General features: G+C 39.5%; 1 protein-coding gene across 1 annotated transcript in view; it reads right to left on the bottom strand.

Annotated features, from left to right (window-relative positions):
• The window catches only part of thsd7ab (thrombospondin, type I, domain containing 7Ab), a 193,317-nt gene that overhangs the window by 21,988 nt on the left and 143,588 nt on the right, over positions 1 to 27,741 (bottom strand). Inside the window, exons 11-23 of the mRNA XM_069194747.1 lie at positions 27,481 to 27,715; positions 22,676 to 22,791; positions 20,945 to 21,077; positions 20,514 to 20,617; positions 18,405 to 18,599; positions 14,604 to 14,867; positions 10,104 to 10,282; positions 8,485 to 8,490; positions 7,853 to 7,986; positions 7,162 to 7,315; positions 5,068 to 5,209; positions 3,562 to 3,677; positions 2,089 to 2,206 (exon numbers count right to left, since the gene is read on the bottom strand). Coding sequence (XP_069050848.1) covers positions 2,089 to 2,206; positions 3,562 to 3,677; positions 5,068 to 5,209; positions 7,162 to 7,315; positions 7,853 to 7,986; positions 8,485 to 8,490; positions 10,104 to 10,282; positions 14,604 to 14,867; positions 18,405 to 18,599; positions 20,514 to 20,617; positions 20,945 to 21,077; positions 22,676 to 22,791; positions 27,481 to 27,715 — 1,896 coding nt within the window. The remainder of the gene's footprint in view (positions 1 to 2,088; positions 2,207 to 3,561; positions 3,678 to 5,067; positions 5,210 to 7,161; positions 7,316 to 7,852; positions 7,987 to 8,484; positions 8,491 to 10,103; positions 10,283 to 14,603; positions 14,868 to 18,404; positions 18,600 to 20,513; positions 20,618 to 20,944; positions 21,078 to 22,675; positions 22,792 to 27,480; positions 27,716 to 27,741) is intronic.

Raw genomic sequence — 27,741 nt, 5'->3', positions numbered from 1 at the left:
ATTAAGGAAGTTCCCCAACCAAGTTCACTGCACTAACCTGCCTACACAATCCTTATCTCTATATACAATTTCCTTTGAATCTGCCACACTCAATGATACAAAGGCACAGTACATTACCATGGTCCAATTGTACATTAATCTCAGTGCACCAACCTTTGAATAGTCAGCAATATTAGATACTAGCTATTCTAACATTTTAAACATCCAGTTCTTCAATACATCAGATAAACTTTCTCCCTGATTTTTGTGTGCACCCCAAAGGTACACTTCTAAAGTCTACCTCAAAGGTACTTTTCCTAAAAAGGCTCACGGGGGTTATGTAAACTGTCTCTTGCCTCTGCCCAGTTCCCCCCACTGTTCTCACCAAATACTGTAAGTTGAACAGATTATGTCCTGCCAAGTACGAGCCCTTAAGCAAACTGTGTCTTTCATGCAAAGAAATGTTATTTTCTACATGCTGTTTTTCCCACGCAAAAGCAACCAAACCTCCAAGCCTTTTCTGATGTTGAACAAAATAATAATTCTCCATTATCCCAGGAGCAGCCCTCTCCAGAGCCAGATTTACCAGCTGCCAATTCCTTCCAGGAATCTACTTTCCCTGCACTCTCACCAAAGACATTTTCAAAGACTGCAATCCCCTCCCCCCACGCCCCAGGCAAAACCCTGTTTAATTAGTGGACAGGGCTCCTTCTTTCCCATTTATTTACTGGTTTAAAACTATACATCAGCTCCCGTCTCCTCTAATCCAATTCCAATGTATTTTTTGCACTCTAAAAGTGGTCTCCACAGGCTGCCTGGGCACCACTGGAGCCAAGAGAAGCCTGAGGAAACAGCAGGTGGGAGAGGTAACCGGGAATGAGCTGTCATTCACTACACCTGGTCCTTAAAATGTGTTTTAATTAAGTCATTTTAATTATTTATCATTGCAGGTAGAAGTGTTAGGAATACGCATCGACTGTTTTGAGTGCTTGATTAAAATCTTTCCCTCTGTGCTTCTAATTATTTCTTCCCAACCATCATCTGTGCAGGGCTTCCGCTAGTTAAAACTCACCAGAGGTAGGATTTTCCTCAGAGCCAAAGCTGAGATAAAAACTGCAATGCAAAAGACAAAAGGAGGCTGCTTCATACACTGGATGAATTCCTTTCTCTTAAAGAGATCCCTCTTTGCCTGCTGTTTCCTCAGCTAACTCAACCTTTTGCCAAGGGATGTATTAAGACCATCTCAGCATCCTCTGCCAGTATCAGTTTTTCAGATACGATGCAGACACACCCCAGGAGATACTGTATGATGCCGATGATGTGTTATGGGGCACAGAAGAGAAAGCGATAATGGACTAGAATGATTTATGCATTACAGACTATATACTGTACAGTATACAGCATACACGTACTGTATTTAATATACTGTATGTTCATATACAGTGTACACTAAAACTAAAGTCTTTTGTAGGTACTGTTGAAGGGCAGTTTTTGGACAGAATATTTTATGTAAAATGGGGATCATCCTTTTAAATCGCCATTGATATTGTGACTAATATGATGATTTCCACATTTGGTCGAGACAACACTCGGAAGACAATAAACTATGTTATTTTTAAATTAAAGTGCGCATGCAGTTGATTATGACTGCAGTTCCAATCAGGTTATTATCCCTAGGCATGCTGGGTGCTCAGGTCACAACCATCCCCATAATGAAACAATGTGCTTGTTTTTCGTCTTGAAAGTGACCTGACCTTCAGGCAGGTTGGCTACACCAACAGAGTAAATCTAACATGTACAGCGCCCCCCTGGATGATGGGATGGCAGCCACAGTGGGCCAGTACGCTTCCTATCAGTGGGGAGGAGAACAGAGTGATGGAGCCAGTTCAGATATGGGGATGATTAGGAGGCCACGACTGATAAAGGCCAATGGGAAATCTGGCCAGGACACCTGGCTAACAGCCCTACTCTTCAAGAAATGCCCTGGGATAAGTGGTGTATACACTATGTAATGGCAGGGGGAAGGCAGAAATATGGCCACATTGCATATTCATCTACATTTATGGGGTTTGACAATACTGGGGAGAAGAGTGACAGGATAGGCTTTACCTTTTAGTCCACATGTCTGAGAGCACTCTGACCAGGGAGACCAGTCAGACAGCTGACAGTTCACTGGGCATTCCACAACACAGGACATGTTCATTTGCCAGTTTTTCTCCAAACCAAGCTGGAAGAAAGGAACATCAACGTTTAGCATTTGTCAAGCTGATCTTGTCAAAAACGGTCTTCTACTTTTACAAATTGCCGTGGTGCTACTGAGTGACACACAGGCCTTCAGTCCCCTCCATCTGACTAGAAGGCTCTAATTTGATTTTTCAGATTCTCTTTTCTCTACTATAATGGTTCCTGGACAGTTGTCAGGCTCACATGAATGCTTTACAGTTTGCAACGAGCACTCGCCTTTTAGTGGAAATGGGGTCGTGGGTTAAATTATGATGGGAGCTGAATTACTGCCTTACCCTGAGGGCAGTAGATAATGAGGTTCCAAATGTACAGTAGTGTGTATTAGTGAGTTCAGTGAGTGCAGCCTGAGCGCTGACATTATTCGCAGTCACATATAAAAAGGAACTCTATACTTACTACAATTGGTAAGAGCACCGTTTCCAAATTTCACTCTGAAAACAAACTTTGAGTATTATTCAAAGAGGCATGAATCACTCAAAAGCTGGTAAAAACGTTTTATCCTGTAGCTTATTAGCAGTGCTTAATGTAATCAATTCTGCACAGTTATCCAAGCAGGCCGCTTTTCATGTGCAGCTAATGTCACCAGCGACTTCAGGTGATTTAAGGGTGTGTGAAGTCAGAGGATGTTTTAAATGTACGTACTCCCCCACAACCCTGAACTGGAAGAAGCCGTTAGAAAACGAATAGATGGAGATCCCTGTCAAATAAATGCAGATTTTTTTCTTATTACACATGAAAATAATAACTTATAATATAAGGAATAGCACATGACAAATTCAGACTAAAAATTCACAATTACCTTACAATTGCAGAGGGGCTGGCTTAGAGTTGGTGTTAGTATTTGTATGAGGGACCAAGATCACAGCTCAGCGCAGGTGATAAGAAAAGGGTTGGCCAATAATGATCCTGGGGGCCATAGTCTAGCAAGTTTGAATTTGTCAAATACTAAATACTTGGAGCCATTTCGCCTGGACCATTTAAGCAGGTGATTTGTTGAGTTAAATAGTTTAGAGATCCTGTTGCTCTCAAGGATCACAACTGGGCAAACAAATGAATTTTTCTCAAATTGACACTTATATTTGATCCATATCCTTACAAACAGATGATGGAAAGGTATAAGACCTTCAGGACTGTGGCTCTCCAGGAAGAGTCTTTTGGTCCCCCCTGGCTTAAGGTATTCAGGTTTTACTGCTGCTGCTCTTTGCTGGACCTAATAATGAATTTGCAGGTGTTTTTCCTGAGCTTAACTATTAAATTGCTCACCCAAGACCTCTTCTCAAAAACACACAATGAAAACAAGAAATGAGGTTTTCACACTCCGCTGACATGGGGACTCACTTCTTCGCAGTACTTGAGATCGACGGACTTGCCGTCGCTGCGGACGCAATCCAACATCCGGGTCTTCACACCACTGCCACACGCCGCTTTCTCACTGAGCTGACAAGTGCTCCAGTCTGTTAGAGAAGGCACAGCATCCGCAGAGCTGGTGTGAAGGACAGGCCACCACACACAAACGACACATGCTCCCCAGCCCTCCAAACACCGGGAAATCTGACAAACTTTTAACCAAGTAGGTAGCTGCGTCAGCATGCGTAGGCTGCAGACAAGTAAAGGTTTATTCTGAGGTTTATATGAAAAGAGAAGAAAAGAAACACAATGTTTCGGGTGTGGAGCCTTCTTCCGGTGTGCCTACTTGAACTACTTCACCCAGCTACAGTACCTACTTGAAGTACTTCAGACCACTTCTGCTGCGACCCACTATGCCTTCCGCTAAATCTTTTTCTAGATCTCTTTGTCGTTCCTTCTCCTCCTCCCCGGGTCACTTGCCCCCTTCTCTCACCAAACCAGCTTTCCGTCTCTTCACAGCGATCTGTTCCAAGACCAACGTTTAACCAAGCTTGTTCTGAGCTCTGTGCCTCAAAAGGGAGCTACAGTATATGCAGGTGAAATCCAAGACCAACTTTGCTGTTGCAAATGTCAAAAGATCCCTTCTCTGTTCGAATTCTTGATTTTTTATGGAAGTAATGTGAAAGAATATGCAGATTTTATAGAGCAGAAAGATGCTTCAATATTTTTAACTTACAACAACAAAGAAGCATAATTTAGGAACAATAGTCTATATTAAGTTTTAATCACCCTTAATAAGAGATAAATGTCATCAAACTTATTTTTTTAAATCTTGTAAGCTAAAATAAATAATGTATGTGATTTTGAGGGTATGATTTAAGCTGAGCAAATGATGAATAATGCTTTGATTAAATGTTTCCTTACTTAATACAGACCTACAGGTATTGTCAGATAAACACTATCATCAGCCACCAAATGGATTTATAAAACACCTCAGGAGGATCAGGTTTTTGAATGATGTTTAGATTACATTTTAAAATTCAAAATGTGAAGTGTTTCAGCTGTTTCACATGTTTGATTTGTAGGAGACCAATAATCTGCAGCTGTTTTAAATGATTTGGGCCCTGTACAACAAGCTGGAAGATGGGAAGTACTGTAACTTTGACTGAGAGCCAAGAAACCACAGCGTCTCCACTGAAGAGCCTGCAGTAGCTCTGGGGGTTGTAAAGCAAAACCGTGCCAGTGCAGTTCAGATGGTTCTTGGTAAATTAAAAGCCTTGCTCGTAAAAACCTATGAACTCTCTCAGAGATGATGTACTTGGACACTGAAATACTTCATGCCTTTGGGACAGAATGGTAGGAAAGTCGAGCAGTAGCAACACTAGCAGTTGATGTACTGTACAGTACACAGCTCACACAAAAAGCCAGTGTGGTCACAGATTCCACTCAGAGAACAGATGACACCCTGCTTTCGAAAAACAATGAGATTGTTGTTACCTGTGATGTTGTATGAGTAATGGTAGCAGTTCTTGTTCAGATTGCAGGGTTCTGTTTCTGTGGAAGGTGGACACTGCCTTCCTTGTCCGGGCAGCCTAACGAGAAACGCAGATCTCTCCCGAGTGTGGTTTCCATTGCAGGGCTTCGGAAAAGGGAAATCACATTGAGACATGTGTAGTTTTATGTCTATTGTTCACCATATGACAATCAAAACAGGGTATCTGACCTGAGGAAAGGTTCTTGTCCTAGTTTTCTGCTAGGTACAACTGGCATCTAGTGGGGGCCAGTTACTTCTAGTTCAGGACATTTCAAAACCCATTAGAGAAACCAGTTTTCACTACATAATTTTTTAAAGTGACAGTTTACATTCTGCTTGTAACAATAGAAATTAACTGGTGAGCAATTTAAACCACTTCATGCCAATACATGAGGATTCCACTGTACCTATTAATCTCTCATTCCCATGACCCAAGAGTCTTGTTTTTGTGACATTTTTAGATTAAATCAATTTTAATTTGCTGGATTTTAAAACTGCACATTTATTTTCTACCATCAGATCTACCAAAACTAATCACTATTTGTTACTAGAAGGGTGTTTTCATTAGGTACCATAGAAGACAGAACATGGACGCGACAATTATCAGCTTGACCTCAGTGCTTCAATTCTCCTTCATGACATCTGACCTGTCATGATTCTAAAATATAAGGTTTCATTCTAAAGATGTGATGAATATAAAACTACGAGGTTTCAAGTAATTCATAAACATACTTTATATGGTGTGAAGCTGTAGAGGGAGTCTATTATGGGCCCAGGATGGTGCAAAGTCTTCACTCCTCATAACTTACCCGTAACAAACCACATTTCTCAACAGGCCACAGGATACTTAGAGTCAGTTCTTTATCTGAGGTCACTGAGCACAGGTGATGTCAATGAAGTTCTGTGCCCAGGACATACAGTATATGATTGTGGCAAACTACTGTGTTACTTGATAGCAAGTGGTTACTAATAAAAATGGGGGGCTTGACAGACTGCGAACTAAGAAGAAAAGCAGCCTTTTGATAAAAATAGTGAACTGAGGGGATGGTATATACATGTTTCCGTTTTCTGGGAAAAATACTTGGTAATTGGTAGGGAGGACCAATTGGTAGAGTGGTAGGATGACAACTGGTAGTCACATACAGGTAGTTAGGACACAGAAAAAGTGTTGTTAGTCCTAGAAAAGGGGAAGTTCTTGTGTTGCATTTACTGTATGACCTTCATTGTTTACTAGCAGGGGACAAGCCAGAAAGAGCCCAGCGGGGGACCAGCAGGTCCCAAGGTGTCCAAATGGGATCTGTATCCCCTTTATTTTTATTGTGTGTTTTAATTACGAAACAGACCCATTTTCACAAAAACAATGATTTCACACTCCCACAAGTTATTACATGTTCTTAATATCATATGTATATTCCTGTGTTAGAATACTAAACTTAAAACACAACTGAAAAGACAATTATCACACAAGCTTGTTCCTGTACGCTCTTCTGTATTATTTTTCTATTGAAGTGTATGGTTGACACAGCTTCCTTCAGGCAGGTTATATACTGTGCAGTATGTCTATCCATCCTCAAGCAATTACTTGGACCAAGAGCCATTCTGGCTCCTCTGGGATTTTATTTCATACCCAGAGTAATTAATTCTTTGCCGGATATATACAGTAGGCAGACTGCCACAGACTTATGCTGAATTTCCCACACTAGGGAATCAACCATTATACACCCCTTTCACATGTGTTAGCCACAGAGTGCCATTTGATTGAGCCCAAGCTTATTTTTCTCATATGAAATCATCCTTCTCTCCTGTCCTGTGCATCATATGAATAATGTACTTCACTCCTCTTCATACCTAAAATGGTGTTCAATTTTAAGGTGTTGAGAAGACAGCATGTCAACCCAAAATAGTCCATAGACTCAATACCTCTTTGCTTTCAAAGATGCATTGAGAATTTAAATTGTCTATTTACCCAAATTTATTGGAGTAAGAGCTGAACCTTATAAGTACCCATTCCCCACTTGTCTCCTATAGGCTTTATTTCTAGTTTGCAAACGTCTTACCAAAGGACACCTGCTCCAAGCTCCCCAGTCTGACAATACACAGTCCTCAGGACAGGGTAGCTTACTCTCCCTGGCACCCAGGGGCATCTCCTCAGGATCACAGAGGTAATCTTCAACTGGCTCTGACGGACCGTCAATTGTATTCTGCATACACCTAATGGGAAATCACGCCACAATGAAAGACAATGTTTCTTTACTCAATATTTGCTTACAATATTATATCTAAAGTACACTCTATAAATGCACAATAATTAGACCCAGAACAATGAAACACCTCACACTACAGCAGTGAAAGCACTGATACTGAGGGGAGGCTGAGCTCAGTGGTTCATCTTTGGGTCATTTCACTGGCCAGCTGTGAAGAGTGTTCGCAGAGCACAATTGCCAATTTGCAGCAGACAATCGACTGCTAGAATAGACAGGGACTAGCTGACTGGAAGAAACAAAACATCCTGTAATCTCCTGGGTGACCGTAGATGTGCCAACTCCTCCAGTTGGCACTAACTCTCCCGTAAGGCGTTGAGCATCTTCCAGCATCTCAAAGGATGAAGGCTCAGTGGGTACTGTCAGCCAACATGTAAGGAAACAACATGCATATCCAAACTGGGTGAGTAGAAAGGCCAAATTCACAACATATGGCCATTCCACTCTTGGAAAGTGACAAAGGTCATTCCACTCTTGGAATGGTTACCTGACTTTTCTTGTCTGAACACCTTCTCCGCAGTTTTCCTTCAGATCCACATTGCTCACTTTCCATACACCCCAGGGTTCCGCAACCCACACATACTGACTGCAGTCGCTAAGGCAGGGCACCACTTCGTATACCTGCAGGACACAGAAATAATGTATAACATACTGTAGCTCAGGAGGGTAGCTGCGTCAGGTGAGCTCACACCTGAAGAAGGCTTCACGGCCGAAATGTTGTGTTTTCTATTCTTCTCTTTTCCGCATAGGTGAAACCTATTACTTGTTCCTAATGCATAACATGCTTGTGCACTATACTGGAGAGAATTTTAAAGGACAGATCGACTTCATCATTTCAATAGATCGTTTTTCCATTAAGCACTTCTGTTCTTAAGTACAGTAAATGCTCATGACAGATCAGAGATACAACAAAGAGCTGCATAACATTTGCCATTATGTTCACATGTACTGTACCAATATCAGTAAGTATTTCTCTCATGCAGTAAAATATACATCAGGGTTTACTAAAATGTAAGGAAATGTACTTTATCATTTGCACCTTATAATATCACGTAAGCACTTCTTGAGTATTCCATTACAAAGTGTGGCATTATTTCAGAAAGTACATTAAATTCTTACCTGGGCCTGCAGTGATTCATAAAGCATGGTGGTGTATTCATTGAAATAAAGAGACAGAAACATAAAACAGAAATGTATTAAAATAATAATTGATTAATACACATGTAAAATGAATCATTTGTGAATTCAAATGTGTTCTGATTTTCACATACAGTACAGTATATACAGTACTAACTTGATCACTTTGTGTGCACCAACAATCGTGTTATTTACTATTGATCAATCCTTTTAATTTGAAGAATAGGCAAATGGGATAGATAAAATAGTCTTATTTTTAAAAAGGTTTATTTCAAGTTCTGTCTTTTTTCCTGTAGTTAATGTGTTTTCCCTTATTTTGTGTTATGGTTCAAGAGGGAAGTCTCTACAGCTCTGACTTAGTGATGCATGAAACAACCTAGCCTTCCTACCACTGTTTAACTGAGATTATGCACTTTAATGTGAAACAGAGAATGTACGATTTAAATCTCACTGAGACATGATTTTCATGTAGCTTTAGAGAAAAGATATGAAGACTCTAATCTTTAAATATGTAGAGAAAACCTTGGATGGCCAATCAGTTTTCAGAAAAAAATATATCTTAGATGGTATTATAAAATACGTTTTGTTTCTAACATCCGCCAAAATCACATTGTAAATCCCAATTTACAATTTACAAGAGTGGGTAAAACTCTATATATTAGGTAAGGTTACAGGATCAAACACGGACTCCTTTTGTTAATGTGGTTATTGACCCAAAGCATTATGACCATATTTTATGAATATAAGTGGTTGACTTCTTCTTGGTAAGTAATTGTACTAAATCATTATTTCTTGACTTCCACAATTCTGAAATGGATAAGCATGGAATTTAACACTGCTGCTATCATTAATTCCATGGCTAATTCTACAAGTCCATTTTCCAAATCTGAATACCAAATAGAAGCAGTTAATTATGTCACAAGCAAACCATAGAACATTTAAAAGCTTTCCAAAGGTCACCAGTAAATGCTTATTTTTAATGAGGCACACTTTTGGTCACATCTGCACAGCTCACTACAGTGCTTCTCACAGTTAAAATAATTCTTTGCTTGTCATTTTGTTCTGCATAGCCTAATGAAAACCATTGCTTCAATTTGCGATTTAACTCGAGCTTATTTAATTATTTTTGGCCTCTGCAATCTCGTCATGTCAATTTCTTCCTCGGTGGTAGCCGTGGCTCGCTAATAAAAAGTGTCTGGCAAAAGCCAATGACATTGTTCAGCACTACAACAATCTATACGCCAGATCTATAAAGTATGTCTACCCACCAGCCCCTGTTAAAAACTTTCTTAATTTGAGTTTGCCAAAGGCTTGTTTACACAAAGAGATGGATACCCGCCTATGACATTCTGACTTTCCTGATCCGTGGCAGGAAGTTTGCTTAAAGCTTTGATATCGTGGGAAACCAAGTCCCTTATTCAGTTAAGCTTCCTCTGTCTATGCAGCATCAGGTTTTGAAAGACAGAGAAACAATCAATTTACTCGTCGGATTTGAATTTAAAAATTGAAACAAGGGTTTTTTAACCTCAAACAAAAATAAAAAACCATAACATCAATAGTTGTGCTGGCAATGATGTTATGAGATAAGATGGTCCATTTACCTGATTGATATGGTCAAGTTTGGGACAAGGCCGGCCTCCGTTGTAAGGCTTTTCACGAAGCCACTTGGATCGCACCTTGACTCCACTGCCGCAGGACTTGCTGCAGCGGGACCAGTTGGACCACTCGCTGAGCTTACAGTCCGACGGACAGGGGATAATGCAGGCCTCCTCGATGTAGCCTGGGCAGACAGGACGTTTGAGGAGACCAGGTGTTGAGAGCCCATGCAGATCAGCAGGTTTAATTTACCGCAGTCACCAGCGCAGGGTTGGCAAAAAAGGTAAAAGACACACCAGTATGAAAGTGTTTAGTACCTTTATTTTAGTGATTTTGTTTTTCTTTTAATGAAGATCATTTTGAAGATCACTACGCACAGTTGTTCTGCACTGTAGATAAACAGGCCAAACTCCACCTAATATCGGTCAATACGACAATGTTTAATAACAGAATTCCGGTGCACATAATTTTTTTTCTGTATGTAGGCAAAAGGTTACAGTGGTTTTTAAATAATTTAGTTTATATTTATTATTATCGTTGCTTTATTGCAAAACACTGAAAGAAACCCAACCCCCATTCAATCACACAGCGATTTACTAAAATGGTGGCCATTGGCTATGGAGAGGTCAAGGCTTGAAGCAGTTGACAGACCCAAGTCCTTTCATGACTGTAATAAAGCTCAATAAACCCTCCAGCCACCTCTCACATTTAAGTGTCATTTAATTCCTTAAGAAAACTATCCAGCTTGTCTGGTACCAACAGAAACTCCTACACTCTAAGGAGAAGCAGCCGGTGCTCAAAGATTCAGAGAATGAGACAGTAAAAATTGCTTTGAATTGCTTTGAGAATTTTAAACACTATTAAAACACATTTTGCATAGCAATGACGGCACTAACACCTTTCCCCAAATATATATATACATACACATTTGGAGCACACAGCTGTTTAATGAATCATCAAACACAGAGACCCCTATAATCCTTACAGTAAGCCTTCCAGACACAGAAAGAGCTTTGTAATGTCAGCAGCAATCGATGTCTCTCATTTAATCATTGCTTTAGGCAAAGCCATCTCACTCTAATAAGGCTGCAGACAAATTAAAATAAACCATTTGGCTCTCTTCTAGGTATAAATAATCCCCTTGAACCAAAAGGGGATAATGGGAAGCACATCTATTTACAAGAGAACCTTCTTGGCCTCACCTTGGAATCATTTTCTTTTACTGTCTGAAGTTATATTCTTTTGTATCTGTATTTTTGCAAGATAATGCAAGATAGTTCAGACTGAGGGCAATGCCTTGATGGTCTGTAAGCAGCCATTCAGATGCTTAAATGCTTTCAGATGCTCTGAAATCGCCCATGGGGTTGCTTTTAATACGGTATCTCAGAAACACAGCGTAAGCCACAATTCATCGTGCTTTGTGCCCATTAAGCATCAGAAGTACTCTACATGAGTTTGTTGAGAATGATGTTTGTCACAAACAGTTTTTGTCATGCCTTGTGTTTATCAGTTTTGAGATGTTTGCATGTCTTCAAACACCATGCTTGAAATTTAAAGCCCCAATAATTCCACAAAAATAGTTTGAACTGTGTTGACATGACTTTAACAGAAAATGAAGCCTCAATGGATGAAGGTGTGTACTTGATACTAGAAATGCCATCTTTGCGATTTGTTCACATTTGCATAAATCTACTTCACTCAAATCTTAGTCATGCCCTTTCCAAATACTGTATATTGCAGACGTGATACAAAAACTATTTTAAAAAATATCTTGAGAGATTCGCTGCATCCTAATAGCTGTTAAAAACAAGAGAAGAAAGTGCAATTCTTACAACTTTCTTCTTGATTGCAATTGTACATCTACAGCATCAAGTTATTTCAGCTTCACTTATGAGTTTGATGGAGATACAACAGAGAACCGTCACATGTAGAGTAATCACAGCAGGTGCTTTTTAATGACTCTACATTTCCCATAGTCACACTGCACGTTTTCATGTCTCAACTCACCTTCTACAGCCCTAGGTATGGAAGGGACCTGCACACTAATGTTTGCTTGCCTGTTTCAATAATAATAATAATAATAATAATAATAATAATAATAATAATAATAATAATATTCTAAGATACACAGTACAGTAGCCTAATACACATTCAGGTGACTTTAATTATTTCCCTCTAGTTTACGTAATGGGAGTAACACAAAGTCCTATTTAATTAAGAAATGCAAAACTCTTGTGATTTCTGTGTCTGACCTTAAGCATTTTAGGTTAGTAAAAAATTAAATAATAAATAAAAATATGTGTGTGTGCTGGAGATATATAATAAAATAAAATGTGCAATATTCATTGATACCCCTAATGACAAATGAAAGAGTTTTGTCCTTTTTCCCTTAGAGGGAAGATTTTATCACCATTCATATTAAGATACACATATTAACTTATTAACAGTATGCTAATAAAAGCATTAGTACTATTCTATAATACATTGTACTTCTTAGTCTGATGAGAAAGACCCACAGTGTCCCTGGCCGCCACATTGCTTTTGAAAAGACTGGGCTAGAAGCTGCTAACATTGGTTTCTTGTAAGATATACAGTATATGGCTTTTTGGTAAGTAAATAATAATAAGTTCTAGTGATGTCTTAGTGCTAGAAAGCAGACTCCTGTTTTTGCTTTGTACAAACACATTCAAAGTTAGAAGCCATAGACAGCTGCCTCACCCTTACTAGTGCGCAGCAGCATGATATAGGTGACTCTGACCAGCGACACGGACATGCAAATATATTTCACATGGAACACTTTCAAGTTGCCTCAAAGAGTCATTTAGTATAAAGCCAAATGACAAAGTTAAGAGCCAAGAATTTAAGTTTTACCCTTAGATGATATAGATAAATGTGTTGGTTGCTAAGCGGCAAGAAGTAATTGTTTGTTGAGAAGATTCTGCTTTCTAGCGTTCTGAAATTTCTAGTCTTAATACATACAGTATAGTGAAGAAGCAGAAAAATTGGGAATATTGAGCTCAGGTCAGACCGCTGAAAGTGGCTCATCATACCTCCAGATGTCAGTGTGCATTCCACATGGGATTGTTAAAGAAATCACTGACACCTGTAGTGAGCTGATTTCTCTTTCTGAAGAACAGAGTTGCTTTTTCTATATATATTAGAGGAACTACAGTTTGTACACAGGACTTTCAATTCATGCTGCCATATGAGGGATCTCTTACAATGGATATACTGTAGGGTGCTGCTGCACATAGGGGCCTTCAGGTCAAAGTTTGAGGACCGTTAGTTTAAAGGGTAATGCTGGCACTAGTGTTGCTGTAACAATAGGTGGGGTACAAGTCCTAAATTCTGTCAACATGACGTCATGCAGTGTGATTGCCACCAACCACAAGATGGCGGTGAAAATCTGGTACTGTCCCCTACACCAGACCAAACTGTAACATTGCCCTTAGCAGAGAACCGGGCTTCAGGCAACAGATTGTTGTGAAGCCGACATTAATAGACACACTATCTTATCGAAGGTGGGCGGGACACGTGAAGAAGACTCTTACACAGATACCAGACGGCCTTTCCTAATATAATATACAGTACTCTGCCTTTGTCGCATGAGACACAAAACTGGGACTCATCAGGAAACACAAACCAAGATGTCAAGATGTTAACATTGAATTGATATGTGAGTAAATAGTCTCAGCTCTTAGTAATCTCTTAACTGTAAATGGCTGCATTGGCCTTCCCTGATACAGTAATTGTTTAGGCTGCTGTAGCTGTTGCTGTGTAAAAGTTATTCCTCTGATGCCCCTTGTAGGTCTAGGTCAATCGCATTTGCTTCTGAAGGCTTGAGCTGGTGATGCTCTAGTGATTTCATGTTATAACAACCCTGCCAGCAGCATTCCCAGAAGATGCTCTGTCTCCTACTGAGCCGTGGCACTGCTGTAGTGCAATTAAAACTGGAGACTCTGTGTGATTCCCAAATGTAAGCATCACCTTTGCACATACAAATCTGCAAACTTTTTTCAGGCATATGTTGTTTCACTTTTTGTATTTTTATATTCAGGAGGTAATGAGTACAAAAAGGGGGACTATGAGTTCTGACTTTTTCTGCAGGGATTATCACATCTTCCCGTAATGTCACATTTTAAACAGGTGAATTTGGTGGGCTTTGCAAGATGAATAATTAGGAGTGGAAATGCTTTTCTAATGTGTTTCAGTACAGAGGATCTTCACAGATCGTAAAACAAATAATTCATAATACAGAATCCACAAATCGATTTGAGTGTTTAGGCTTTGGAGCTGCTAGAGTCCTGGGGATTTGTTTTATTTATTTTTACCTGGGAAGGTAAGGAAGGAAATTAAAGATGACTTGCCTGAGGTCGGGATACATTTTGCTTAGACACACTGACTTAAAGCTTGTCATCTTAAGCAGAACAAAGATCATTAAAGCAGCACATGAGAGATTTAAATCCCGTCTTTATACTGAAGAGGATTAAAGGAGCAGTGCTTACCATGGCTGTTACATCGCAAGGTTTCCACGAGCCGATTATTTTGATCATAGCAAACCATGGCCTGGTAGCGATATCCTTGGCCACATTCCTTAATGTCTCCTTGGACCTTCATTCCCAAGATCCCCTCTACCTTTCCTTCCGGCAGGATGCAGTCAGACCAGTTCCCCACTGGCTGGGCGTTGTACTTGTCGCAAGGGCAGTACTGGGTCTCGCTCAGGGGGTACATTTGGGTATTTTTGCACTTATCTCTTTTTTTGCTTTTCCCTGAAATAAAAATAAACAGGTGCAGAGATGAGTGTCGATCTTTACAATTGTTTATCCAACAAATCCAGATTGACATTTTCTGCCTTTTAGTCATTTTAGCTTAATTCTAAAGTGACTGACATTTTCTGAAATGCTTAACATGAAATTATATTTTATTATGCAATGGTTTTATTGATCATGTTCACTTTATGGTGTCTGAAATATTCTTGCTAGCAGGGATGTATGTGGGGCAGGAGGAAGAAGAGGTACTGTATATGTTGTATCAGGCACCTCTTTGTGTTTCTTGTCAGGTTTATTGCATTGATGTCTTACCAATATTGTGGGGGCATTTGTCAGATATTAACCATCTTTAGCACATCTGCCAATATAACAACACCACGTAAATGTGCTTACAACACCTGCAGTCCCCCCGGGACTCCTGAAGGACAGGGAAATAAGCACACCATGTACTGCAGCAATCTTGTTTTGATGGACAGTAAACAGTGTCTCGCCAGTGCATCAAAACCTATCTATTAAGAAAATGAGAATAGTTTCGAATGATAGAAGGCCATTCAGCATTCATTATTAGGTAGTTAGTAGCTAACTGATTCAAGGATCATATCCAATCCAGCTGTTCCTTGAAGGAAGCCAGAGTATTACAATGATATAGCTAGGTAGCTTGTTCCATACTCCCACAACACCTTATGTACAACAGTGCTTCCTGTTCTCAGTGTTAAATTCACTTCTGCATAGTTCCTACTTGCATCCCCTGGTTCCTGTTTCACTGTTCAATCTGTAAAAGTCCACTGGGTTGACTTTATCAATTGCTTGAATAAAGAGGTATTTCACAATGTCAAAAAAAGACTTAAAAAAGATATTGCTGGAGCTGAGAAATCATGACACTTGATCTCACAATGATGCAATAATGCTATTGTCCAAGAGTTTGGGAGCATGCTAATTGGAGATTCAAAAATTTATCCAGGAGTAACTGGATTTGCAGTAATGCTCTGAGGAAGAATTTTAGCATTTACCTTTTTTAAAGTGTATAACATAGTGACTAATTGGCTTTGAAAAATGCCTTTTACCTACAGTAGCAACAGTATGAAAGACCAATTGCAAGCATATTATTTGACTCTTTGATATTAATGCTACAACAGCAGAATGTCTAGCTCATTTCACACCTTTTATTTATACTGTATACTTCCTTTTGTCTGTATACAAGGTAAAAAACTGAACTTTTTTTCTAAACTTTCTCCAATGTGCCGGGGATCACAGAAACCCATTATATAGAAATTATGATGGCAGATGTGGCTGACCTTTGATTCCCCCACTGCAGAAAACACAACATCATTAGTTTCTTCTTCCATAACAATGCAACTGTAGCTCCTATGTGTTTGTTCACATACTGATTCAGTTGTGGGGGCAGTGTAGTAGTGAATGCCTGTTTTTTTTTCATAGGATTGACAGCAACATTGAGTTACCGCTGATTAGTTTGTTCCTGTGTCATTAATTTTACAAATCTGCCCAACGTAATTACAAGCAAATGCAATCATGTGGGGTGCATTAGCACATCATCACTGCACTCAAAAAAACACTGGTGGTGCACTCACAGTTATAGCTTACCAGTCTACTGTAATTAGCTAGCTCTCCATTGTCAACTTGAAAGGATAAAAATGGTATTAGTGGCGTTGGAGTGAATGGTAAGTAATTTCATACTTCTAAGGCAAACCAGTAATCAAAACCAACTGCAAAATCGAACTTTAAAATACGAACAAAGAGAATTAAGATAAAAGTCAACATGTGTCCATCAGTTAAATATTTTATCGTTCCTATGCAACAGGTGTCATCCCCTGCAGCTGGTATTTCCTTCAGGGAATCAAAAAACGAATCAAATTATAAGTGCATTTTACTGAAGTAGCATTCCTTCAGAAATAAAAATAAAACTCATGTTAGACTCGCTTATAGTTCTAAATGTTATGACATTTCCGGATTCAGAAAAAATAAGTTGCCGCATAACAAATACAGCTTTTAAAATAACACCTTCACTAGGCAACTGGAATTGCTTGTTAAAAATGAAGACAAAGGCATTATCGCTAAAGCGTTCTTCCTTACTGATGATGTCTTCAGAATCAATTAAAACATTAATCCCGCATCTTACAATTCATAAAGCTCTGAAATGTCACACCAGGCACTGAACTTTTAATCCAGCACACACCATCCTGATCCAATGATACTGCTGTCAGACATGTTTTCTTATGAATCAGAATTTCATTTCTTAAAATGCCACAGTGCTGTTATTAAAAGAATTTACTTAAGGATTATTTTCTGGGATGTAAATTATTGTGTCAGAGAATTCTCAATAATTAATCATAATATCCTCATTTTCAGGCACAAGAGTAAGAATTGAAAGAGGTTCTTCCAGAATGCCCCAAATGTTTCATTGACAGTACCATTGACTTTTTTCTTTCCAATGAATAATCCAAGAAGTAGCTTATGGAAGTCCTTAAGACTCTTCACGAAGTAAAAAAGAAAGACTTTTTAAACAAGCAATAATAGGTGGGTGAATTTAACATAAAATACCCATGAGGATTTAAAAAAATGTGAAGAATCCCTCATTAGTTCATAGCATTTCATGCTGAATCTCAATATAAATTGTGTTATGTGAGTTTCTCTGAATAAAAAAAGATATGACATGAAAAATCACATACAAGTTCTATATATAAACACAATTCAACAGCAATATTTTGTAATAATAGTTTTAGAAAATAAGCATGCATCATTTTATCAATAACACAAATATTTACTCTAAACACATAGCATTTTAATGTTGGTAAATAACTAATTAATCTCTGTTTTGCACCTGAACTCACAGTACCACCTCTGTTAATCAATCTTCAAGCAAAGAAAGCTCATTATTAAGGTGTGCTGCTTTTCTCGATGATTCCCATTCAATAATCAATAAAGTTCAGTATGTTTTAGAATTCAAACACAAATATTGTTTTAAACATTTTTAAACTGCATGTCTTCGGCATTTCCTGCAATGCTGAGTATGTATCATACTTTTTTCTAAAATGAAAGAAAACAAATTGTACCATATAATCCCAGTTGTTCCCCAAGTTCCCATGACAATAAATTATGGGTTCTGAAATGAACATTAGACTCCGCTCATTAGTTCTCAGAAATGAGAAATTTGTGCAGATTTACCCCCACTGTTAATTATGTATTTGTACATATTTGCCAAAGTTGATAGTCAGGTTTGCTTTTTTACTTTTACTTTTCAGGTTGATTATTGTTTTCCAAGTAGAGATCCTTGTGGTACTTCACTCACTACATCAGCCCAAAGTGTGTTTTATTTTATTGGTATAAGAGAGAAAGTTTAAAGAGCCAAACCGCTGACCCCCCAAAAACGTGCACGGCAAAACATTCTTAAATCTTCATGTGATGATGGCTCAAACACATTACCTGTTGGGACTATGTCTGAATCTCCACAGATATACTGTATACTGTACACAACACAGAAATACTACTGCAGATATAAATGAAACAGTTTCTTCTTACCAACAAGAGCTCGTTTCCTGGTTCTAACGCCTGCACAGTCAGTGCTGCATGGTGAAAACTTTGACCAGTTGGTGAACTGGCAGTCGTCCTGACAAGGAAGCTGGCAGGGCTGGGTGATAGGGGGCATTGTGCTGGCATACTTCAGGCAGTCACTAATATCTGCTTGGCCTCCATCTTGCTTGCGGCATGAGACAGCTGGAAGTGAATGAGTAAAATCCATGTCTGTTTATGATGTACAAATGAAAAAGATTCTGGGATCTGGATTCCCCCAAAGGCCAAAGTTCCTGCGTCATCTTTTAACAGTTTAAAGCCAAACAAAAAAATCCAAAACAGAACACATTACAATTGATTCTGTTAGTGCGTACCTCAGTTTCTTCAACAGGTGTGAGGCATTTGTGTTCGGGCGGGGGGGATACAGAGATTAGACTCATTTGAGGTATGTGTTCGTCCACTTGCCTGTTTGGGTATCTGTCTGTTTAAATTTGCATTAACCAAGGATAGCAGGGTCAGTCAGTGGCACAAGCCTGTAACACTGAGCTGAGCCCATTGCTCAGCAGCGCAGCCAGATGAAATGAGTCCATCTGAGAGACAGGCATTAGATACACTTCTAGTAGTATTCTGACCCCTTCCCCATCGAGATTACAAAACAGCAAAGAACGTGTGTTTAATTTTGTTATACAGTAAATTGGAATATATTTCTCCCACACTGTTTTATTTAACGCTGTAGTGTACGATTGCTAGACTGGCAAGAGGAGCCAGAGAGGTTTTATTTCTTAGTTTAATGAATAATAATACTCCTTCAGGCTGAAATAAAAATTGCCGCTAATTGGATGCCAAGAGGACAATCTTCAACAGGAACCTTCACAACCCTTAATCTAACCCCTAAATAACGCAGTGCTCTACGCTCTTGACTTGCTCAATGCCTCCGAAACTCTGTGTTACCATAGGTCATGTTATGAATGAGTCCTGCCTAGGAAAACACTTATAATAATATTAAAGTTGCATGGAAAAAGCCCCAGGTAATAACTTTAAACGCAATTCAGGCTCAGTGGGAATGCATCACCTAAAAATATCCGCTTCTGAACATGTTTCACTTAAAATATTAGATTTCTATGTATTATTCTTATAAGATGGTGCCATCTTTCCTTAAAAAAAACTCTTAATGAATATATTTGATTCATATCCTGTTATCCTGTAATCACATGGTACATATAATCCACAAGAAAAAATAAACTACTGTATCAACCTTCTGGGATTAAATCCTGGTGTTCATTTTTTATGATTTCTCATTTCTACTGTATTGGAACAGGTATCAGACTAAAATCAATGCACATTCGAATGTGTGACGTTGACGACGGAGACAATATTAAACAAAATATATACAGTACCATGTAACAGGTTTATTCCAGATTCATAAAGATCCAGCTTTAACGTACATCCTGCTGCAATTTCGTACTGCACACTGACTTTGCTTAATCCGCCAGGAGAAGACCTGAGTGACATGTACGTCTGTCCAAACAGTTCAGTGGTGGCACTGACAGCCCTCATTGTCACGATTATAGTCCCCCCTCTGTAAGGGTGCTCCAGCCCTTTCACTTTAGACTTAATTCTGTGCACCTGATCCCTTTTCCCAGCCCACCTTAAAAGCCAGGCGCTGACGTTCATCCGGGCTCTGCATCGGGTTTCCGCACCATGCGAGTCCGGGACCTGGAAGCGCCTGGTCCTGTTAAGGTTTTAACCTCTGTTCCTGTTCCTGTTCCTGTTCCTGTTCCTGTTCCTGTTCCTGTTCCTGTTCCTGTTCCTAGTCCGCCGGTTCCGACCCGGTTCGTGTTTTTAATTCCCTTGTTTGGATGGATCTCCTGGCTATGGACTTATTCTTGTGTTTTTGGATTCCCTCTATGGATTACTCTCGGATTGTTCGCCTCGGCCACACCTCCCCCGTGCACCAGCGCACCTTGGACACGCCCCCCCTGTCTTCAGCCCCGTATCCCTGCATGACGTTTCCCCAGTGTTTCCCCACTTCTTCGGATTGTGTCGCCTGCATAGGGTCCGGAAATAACTGTTCGTTACACTCATGCTAAAACGCGAGGCGTCTGTACCGTACTGTACCTCTTGTCTGCAGCCCAGGCCCGCAGGTCTCGTGAGCCCCGGGGTGCTCCTGGCGCACGTACCACGGCACCAACTGGCAGCGGCGCCACTTGTGGGTCTTCCACCTGCAACAGAGACAGCACCCCGACAGGGTGAGTGGACCAGAGGACACGGCTGCAGGAGCGAACGAGCCGCACCCGAGAACGGGACTTCATACCTGTCGCCCTCCCACTCCTGCGTGCTTCCCGCAGAGCGCAGCAGCGGTAATCGGATATCAGCAATCGGTGGGGCACTGATATTGGGGAAAACTACAACTCTTCTCTAGTTAAATCAAGGATCAGCATAAGATCAACACTTTGTTAAAATTCACCTTCTCCTAACAACATCTGAAGAGCGTTCTTTACTGTTTTTTTTTTCTTTTTGTAGTAAATTAACACAAGGAGTAAATGTACCTGTAACCCAAACAATTGGACGGAGCCTCACACTCTTTCTCTTCGTACAGAACGTCAGGGCAATCCTGTCCTCCGTTGGCCGGCACCTGGATTATAATCCGGTACCGAGACTGCTTCTTCTTCACGCCACCCCCTGGGCAGGAGGAAAAAGAACGAGGAATAAGGGGGGAAAAAGAAGGGATTTGTGCACAATTTCCTTTCAAGAAGGAAACCAAAGTGGGTAGTCTCAGATGAAAATCTGACTGGAAGTAATATCGTGGAGGAACAATAAAAGTACTGTACTTTTTTAAAAGTACTGAAATAATTGTTTTCCAAAACTACCATGTACTTTAGTCATTCAAAATACTTGAGTAACACATTTCTGGATCCAGACAGCAGGAAAAGTAAATATTAACTATAGGCAAGCACTATTACATGCTAAACATGAATAATTTGTGTGTTGCAGCAATCCACACAATCTATACACTGTATAAAGAGAAAGTTCCATATAGCTCATTAACAATATGGTTTTACATGTCAGTTACTTCCAGATCGCAATCCTTTTTGCTGATTGGAGAATTTATCCCAGTAGTTTAATTGAACCAGTTGCTTAGCAACATTTTTTTATTTTAAGAAAAGCTTTGTACTGTAATGCTACTGTACTGTAATGATACTGTAATGCATATATTATACTGTATAGTTCAGGTGGGTGGCTGTGTCAGCATGCGTAGGCTGCAAAGGAACAAGTAATAGGTTTATTCCATGCTGAAAAGAGAAGAAAAAACAACGTTTCGGCTGTGGAGTCTTCTTCGGGTGTGAGAGTGTACTATACTATATATAATACATACAGTACAAACCAACTAAATGCTTTATTTTCACTTTCTAAAGATGATTTAGCCAAAAATGTAAAGATCTGACATTCCCCCTCTATTCTGCTGGCCTTGAAATATGCAAGTCTACTGAAAATGAAAGCAGTGCTGCACTGCTTCGAAAGTCAGAAAGCTGTAGTGTGAGTGGCCTATATTGCACCTTGCTGCCAGAAGTGCTAAAGCTATTTGGAACTTAAATGCCAGGATATTTGCAGCTTCACTGATTTTAATGGCATTATTTTTTTTTTCATATGACACCTCACAAGTGTGATTTGTTTGGAAAGGGAAGGCTTTGTTGCCTCTCATAAAAAAAATCAACTTTAATTACACAGCTGCAGACTGAAATGAAAGAAAATTAAAGCTTTAATTGTACATAACTAAACAATATGGGCACTCGGCACAACTGAATAATTGGTATTCATTAAATGATGACAATTTGTCAGGCCTTTGTAGTTTTAATCAGCACCATAAAAATACAGCAAGTGTTAAAACAGAAAGTTCTGTGTTTATGCTATTAATTTGCATGTGAGCTCACCAAGAATGCCACCATTGTGATGTTTTGTACCTACTGTTTTAGTTATCCAGCCTGTGCGTTTTATAACACAGAAAAGACTTTGGCTGAAGGCTGGCCAGTACTGGACTGTATTCCGGCCAAGGACCTAAACCAAACTATTTGTGTACTTAAATAGTCAAAATCAACATCTTACCAGGACTGTCATCTAGAGATTCTGAAAAGGAACCAGAAACATCTAGAGACCCCTAAGTAGTGTACTTCAGCCAACCCTAAGTTGTTTTTTTTTTAAATGTCCTGTTAAGTACTGTATGTTGGCATGAACAAGGACTGAGTCAATGGTTAAAAAATATCATGTGTGTGGTGTAATACCTGCTTGGCATGTCGAGGGGCATGGAGTCCAGTCACTATAAGGGGTGACAATGCAGTCCTTCTTGCAGGGCAACAGGCAAGGCCTTACTGTCTCTGGCCGTAGGCTCTCTGGACATCTTGTTAAAAGGACATAATATAGAAACGTTTTTAATCTTTTCAGAAATTTGGATCATCACCTTTTCCACCATTTACATCTCAGATTACAGCTAGACAGGCAATAAATACAACTTCTTCTGGTCCTGTTAAAAGTAAAAAACGTGAGACAACCCTCACCCTTCTGTAGGGGTTGTGCAAATGCTCAGCTGTCCCAGAAATGTAAGAATGACTAAAGCAAAGCCGCGGGCCTCTCTCAGGTACTGTGGGTCACAGCGTTTCGGCTTTTCAGGAGCGGATACAGCCAATACAATCAGCTCTACAGTCTGGAATTTCACAAGACTATTGAAAAGTCTCTGCTATAAAAAACCCAAACTTAACACTCTAAAGCTTTAAAATATTTTTTTTTGCTTGGAATACGCCGATAGAAAAATAAAATCTGCCATCAGCCCTATACAGCATATACTGGGGTGTATACAAACTGGCCTTCAAATGTACTTATAACCTTAATGAGCTGTTACTGAAAGGTGGTTCAGCATGAAAGTCCTGATACATACATATACTATAAGTCAAAAACTGTAGACACATACTGTATGACTATTAATATTGTAAATACTGTATAAATACAATTGGAAGATACAGTATATATACAGTATGCATGAAGATATACTCATTGTGTTCATATACAGACTTGAAATGCTAGGACCACATTTGCGATATGCTTTTTATTTCAACCTTACAACATTTTTAAAATGTTTTCATTTTTAACATTCTGATTGTTCTTCTATTGACTCCACTGTAGTATTTCTGTAAAAAAAAATGCAGAACACGCACAACATTACAGCTCACTTTGTAAGCACATACTGTACTGTAGATACAATGTCCTTTGTTTTTTTTATCAAATCAGGCAAATAAAGAAAAGTGACAGTCTGGCACATTCACCCTAAGTCATATACCACGCTGGGAACACACTCCCAGTGCCATCTTGATCTTTCCCAGGAACTGCGGGGGGAGGGATCAGGATTGCTAGTGCTGGTTTCAGTCAGAGGTGATTTCACATGTTATTATTCAAAATGCATCGTTGATAGATCTGCATCCTACTCCCAAGACATCACTCCAAGCGTGCCTACAGACATGTCCCATGTCATGGCAGGGAACTGTGCTTAAAGAGTAATTATCTAGTATATTTATAGTATCAACTTTGACAAACTCATACGATTAAAATAAAATCCCTGGCATTTTGCTAAAAACCTCCTGAAAAACATTTTAGCGGGACTATTCTTGCATGTACTGCGACCCTACCGAGTCACTTACGTTTTTTTTCTCCCTCCTGTGGACTGGTTTCCACATTTTTTAACTTTCCTCAAGGACAGATTAGACAGATCCAAAGACTTAAGACGTTCCGTAGAGCCGGCTAAGTCGTGTCCTCTCTTTTTAATTGATTCTATCACACTCCGATAATCCTTTTTATCAGTGAAATTGGAGTACGGCTCTGCCTTACTTTCTATGTGCACCGAATTTGGTTAATCTTTGACTGTATTTTAAATACAGGTTCTGTGCTAAATTCCAGGGGATAAAGATAAATACTGCAAGTTGTCTAACTGAATGAAGTCCAGTAATCTGATCTTCTGGCATTTCTACCAGGGTTTTAATGGCAGTCCAGATTTTATTTCTCATCTCATTGCCTGGATGGCATCATCGGTGTCAATTTTAATACCCTGTGGTTGAGTGAGGTCTGCAGGGACTGGGGTATTTAATGTTGCTCTGTACCATCCAGTACCCTCACAATGTAGAGTAGCTGTGCTGAAATAAAGCACGGGCTATGGAAGAACAGATTTATTTTTAATACCATTACTAGTGGCAAATCCCTTCTAGTGAGACAAAATCCCCAACCATTTTAATTCACAATCGTGCTAAAACACTGCTGTTTGGTTCTAGGGAGGAAATAATAAAATAAACTTCTGACCTCATGGATATTAAATATACCGCGCTGTACTTCCTTGATGAAATATCTGAAAACCACTTTAAAAAACGTTCTGGTTTTCTTCATAATGCTTGCCTTCTTGCAGAACAAAAAAATATTATAATCAATGTAATTATTACTTGAAATCCAGCAAGGCTGCTATAAGCTGTTTATATCTGCTCTGCGAACGCATGCCAGCATTAGTTAAATCAAAATCACCTGCTGTCATCTTCTGACAAATCATGTATCATTCAAGACATATAAATAGCATAAAAGAATCCTGGTCACATTCTGTTATATCCCACTGAGAAGTATTAAGCTACAAGGGAGTATGAACATATTAAATTTATTATACAGTACCTCCTCTTGTTGTGAGAGACAGCACAGTAAATCTGTTTGATTTAGAGGTATTTCCCAGCCATTTCCTAAAGTCTGCCTAATTTATGTATTGAAATAAAACCAAATCCTAATTTTACATTACTTTAACTCTGGAAAATTATGATTTGCAACATGTAACTGTTTTAAAGGTGTAAAAAGCAATGCTAATATTGGGTTTGGATCCTTCAATGTACAGTAAATAGCAGGGTTTTTGCTAAAAAAGAAAAAAAACAGCATACACATTGCATTACTATCATTACGTAGTGAAAAATGTAATTATTGTTCGGGATCAAGTGTGAAATACTAACCTAAGTGTGCTGTATATATGGAACTAAATTTAACACAGCAACTCAGGAGTCACCAGCTATGGTAATGTGGAATTACAATCCAGCAGCATGAAGACTGTAGGTCACCTTTAAATCATCAGTGTGTAAGGGCTTGAAACACATCATAACAATAATAATAATAACTGCTGAAATGTGGATTCCTGGAAATGTCATTCCTGTTCAGACGATGTACTGTAGCGTTGCTGCTAAAGCAGAAACTGTTTGGACTATTTACGACTGTCTGAATGAGTTTTTAGGAATTATCTACTACGCTACAAAACCTTCGAGATTTTCCCAGTGTCTGGCCAGCATTTGTAACATTTTAGTGTCTGTCCTACTGCAGCTAAACAACAAAGAAAAAAAAAGACTACTGCAATTCTCACTACTGTATAAGAAGTATAAGAAATGGGTTCTCTGAAAAGACTCATCTGGATTCTTCTTTGTATCAGGCAATATTACAGAAAACTGTTGCTTACAACGATGACATCATCTTGCAATAAGAAAATATTGCAATGAAAACAGCACTAACAATATAGTAAGATAAAGACTGGTTTGAAGCACCAAATATAGATGGTTTTGACTCAGCCTTCGGTTTCTGATATTATATTTGTTGTATTCTCCTAGCTAATATTTGTTTCTAACAAATTTAATTTTGGTTAAACTGGAAACATCCCTTGGCTGTTTGCAGAAGGATTCCAAGAGACATGTTTGACTAATGCTAGCTTAAGGAATTTACCAATAGTAAATGGAATTCAAGACAATATGACACCCCAGCCCTTTAATTTAAATTCAGCAGTCATTTCAGCAATTGTTCTTATTGCATTACAATAAATAAGACACTGTTAAATACAATGAGTAAGTGCTCAACAAAGGATGGCAATAAACATCAGACTTGTACAGTACATTCATTTTTGTAGCACCGTGAGTTGTACAAGACCCCTGGAACCATGCTTGAATCAGCGACTCTGAATTGTCTTAAGATGGCTCTCAGCTCCCCTTGAACATGTATTTTGGATTGTGCACGGGCTCATTAACAGAAACAGCGAGGCGGCGAATGTGTGTTTGCAGCTGGTACGTCCTGTGAGACTCTTGTTAAAGTCAAGCTTCCTGCTCAGCAGTAGAATAATGCACTGAGTTATAAATAACTTCCCGTAAACCCATTGAATAATAATACTCAAAGGGCTGGAATAATAAAATCTTGGATCCTGAATGCAAGCTAACAGCACACAAAAGACTCTTAAAGTACTGATACTCACATCTCAATGTGTTGCACTTCAAGGTAACAAGGGTGTGCAAGGGGATACTCACCTTCCCGTGACACAGATTACCTGGTACACTGGTGTATGAAAAACTCATGCATTTCAATGAATTCATTAATTTTCTGATCACTGTCTCTTAGCATTGATCACACTGTAGGTTTTTATTAAGTGACCCTTGTGAGTAATAAAGAACCAAATTGACATAGAAACAAGCCTACTACTTGTCATATCAACAGCATACTGACTTCCTTGTGCAATACTGGTTAGAAATGCATCTGCTTTTTTCATTAAGTTTCCACATCTTTGCCAGCACGTTTGGCAATATTTGTGCTGCATCTCATTTTCAAGACATAAATATCCTGTCACACTAAAGAAAATACAATACATGTTCAGTCCTTAACCTGACTGGGTGGAGCAGTGGCTCTGTGGCTCTGTGGCCACGGCCGGCAGAGGAATCCTACTCTGTTGGGCCCCCGAGCAAGACCCTTAACCCCAACTGCTCCAGAGGTGCCGAATAAATGGCTGACCCTGTGCTCTGACCCCAAGTTTCTCTCTCCCTGTCTGTATGTCTGTGTGTCTCATGGAGAGCAAGCTAGGGTATGTGAAAAGACAAATTGCTAATGCAAGAAATTGTATATGGCTTATAAAGTGATCTTATCTGATCTCTTATAAAAGCCACTTGGCTTGTGTTTTTGTGTTGCTGAGACATTCCCTGGGGTATTAGGAGGGGATCTAATGAATGGGTGGCGAAAGGCCTGGTTTGCTGTTTCGTCAACGAGCTCTTACTTCTTTGGAGGCACTTGTCCCACGTTGACCCGAACGCAGATGACCTTCCTGGTCTGCATGCCCACCGAGCAGGAGGCCTCCCCACTCCAGCTGGTGGTGGTGTTGATGGCCGACACGGACGTGTCCTCAATGCAAGGGCCCCAGGTTCCCGTCTGCCAGTGATAGACGGTGCACGGGTGGTCATTGCAGTTTCGCACTTCCTGGAGAGCGCTGCTGTTCGGGCACTGAACTCCTCCTAAGAAAAGCAATAACTCCCGTCAC

This window comes from Lepisosteus oculatus, chromosome 10 (genome assembly GCF_040954835.1).
Source record: "Lepisosteus oculatus isolate fLepOcu1 chromosome 10, fLepOcu1.hap2, whole genome shotgun sequence".
Classification (NCBI taxonomy): domain Eukaryota; kingdom Metazoa; phylum Chordata; class Actinopteri; order Semionotiformes; family Lepisosteidae; genus Lepisosteus; species Lepisosteus oculatus.
The sequence above is the reverse complement of the archived record's forward strand: the minus strand, read 5'-3'. Positions and strand labels throughout refer to the sequence as shown.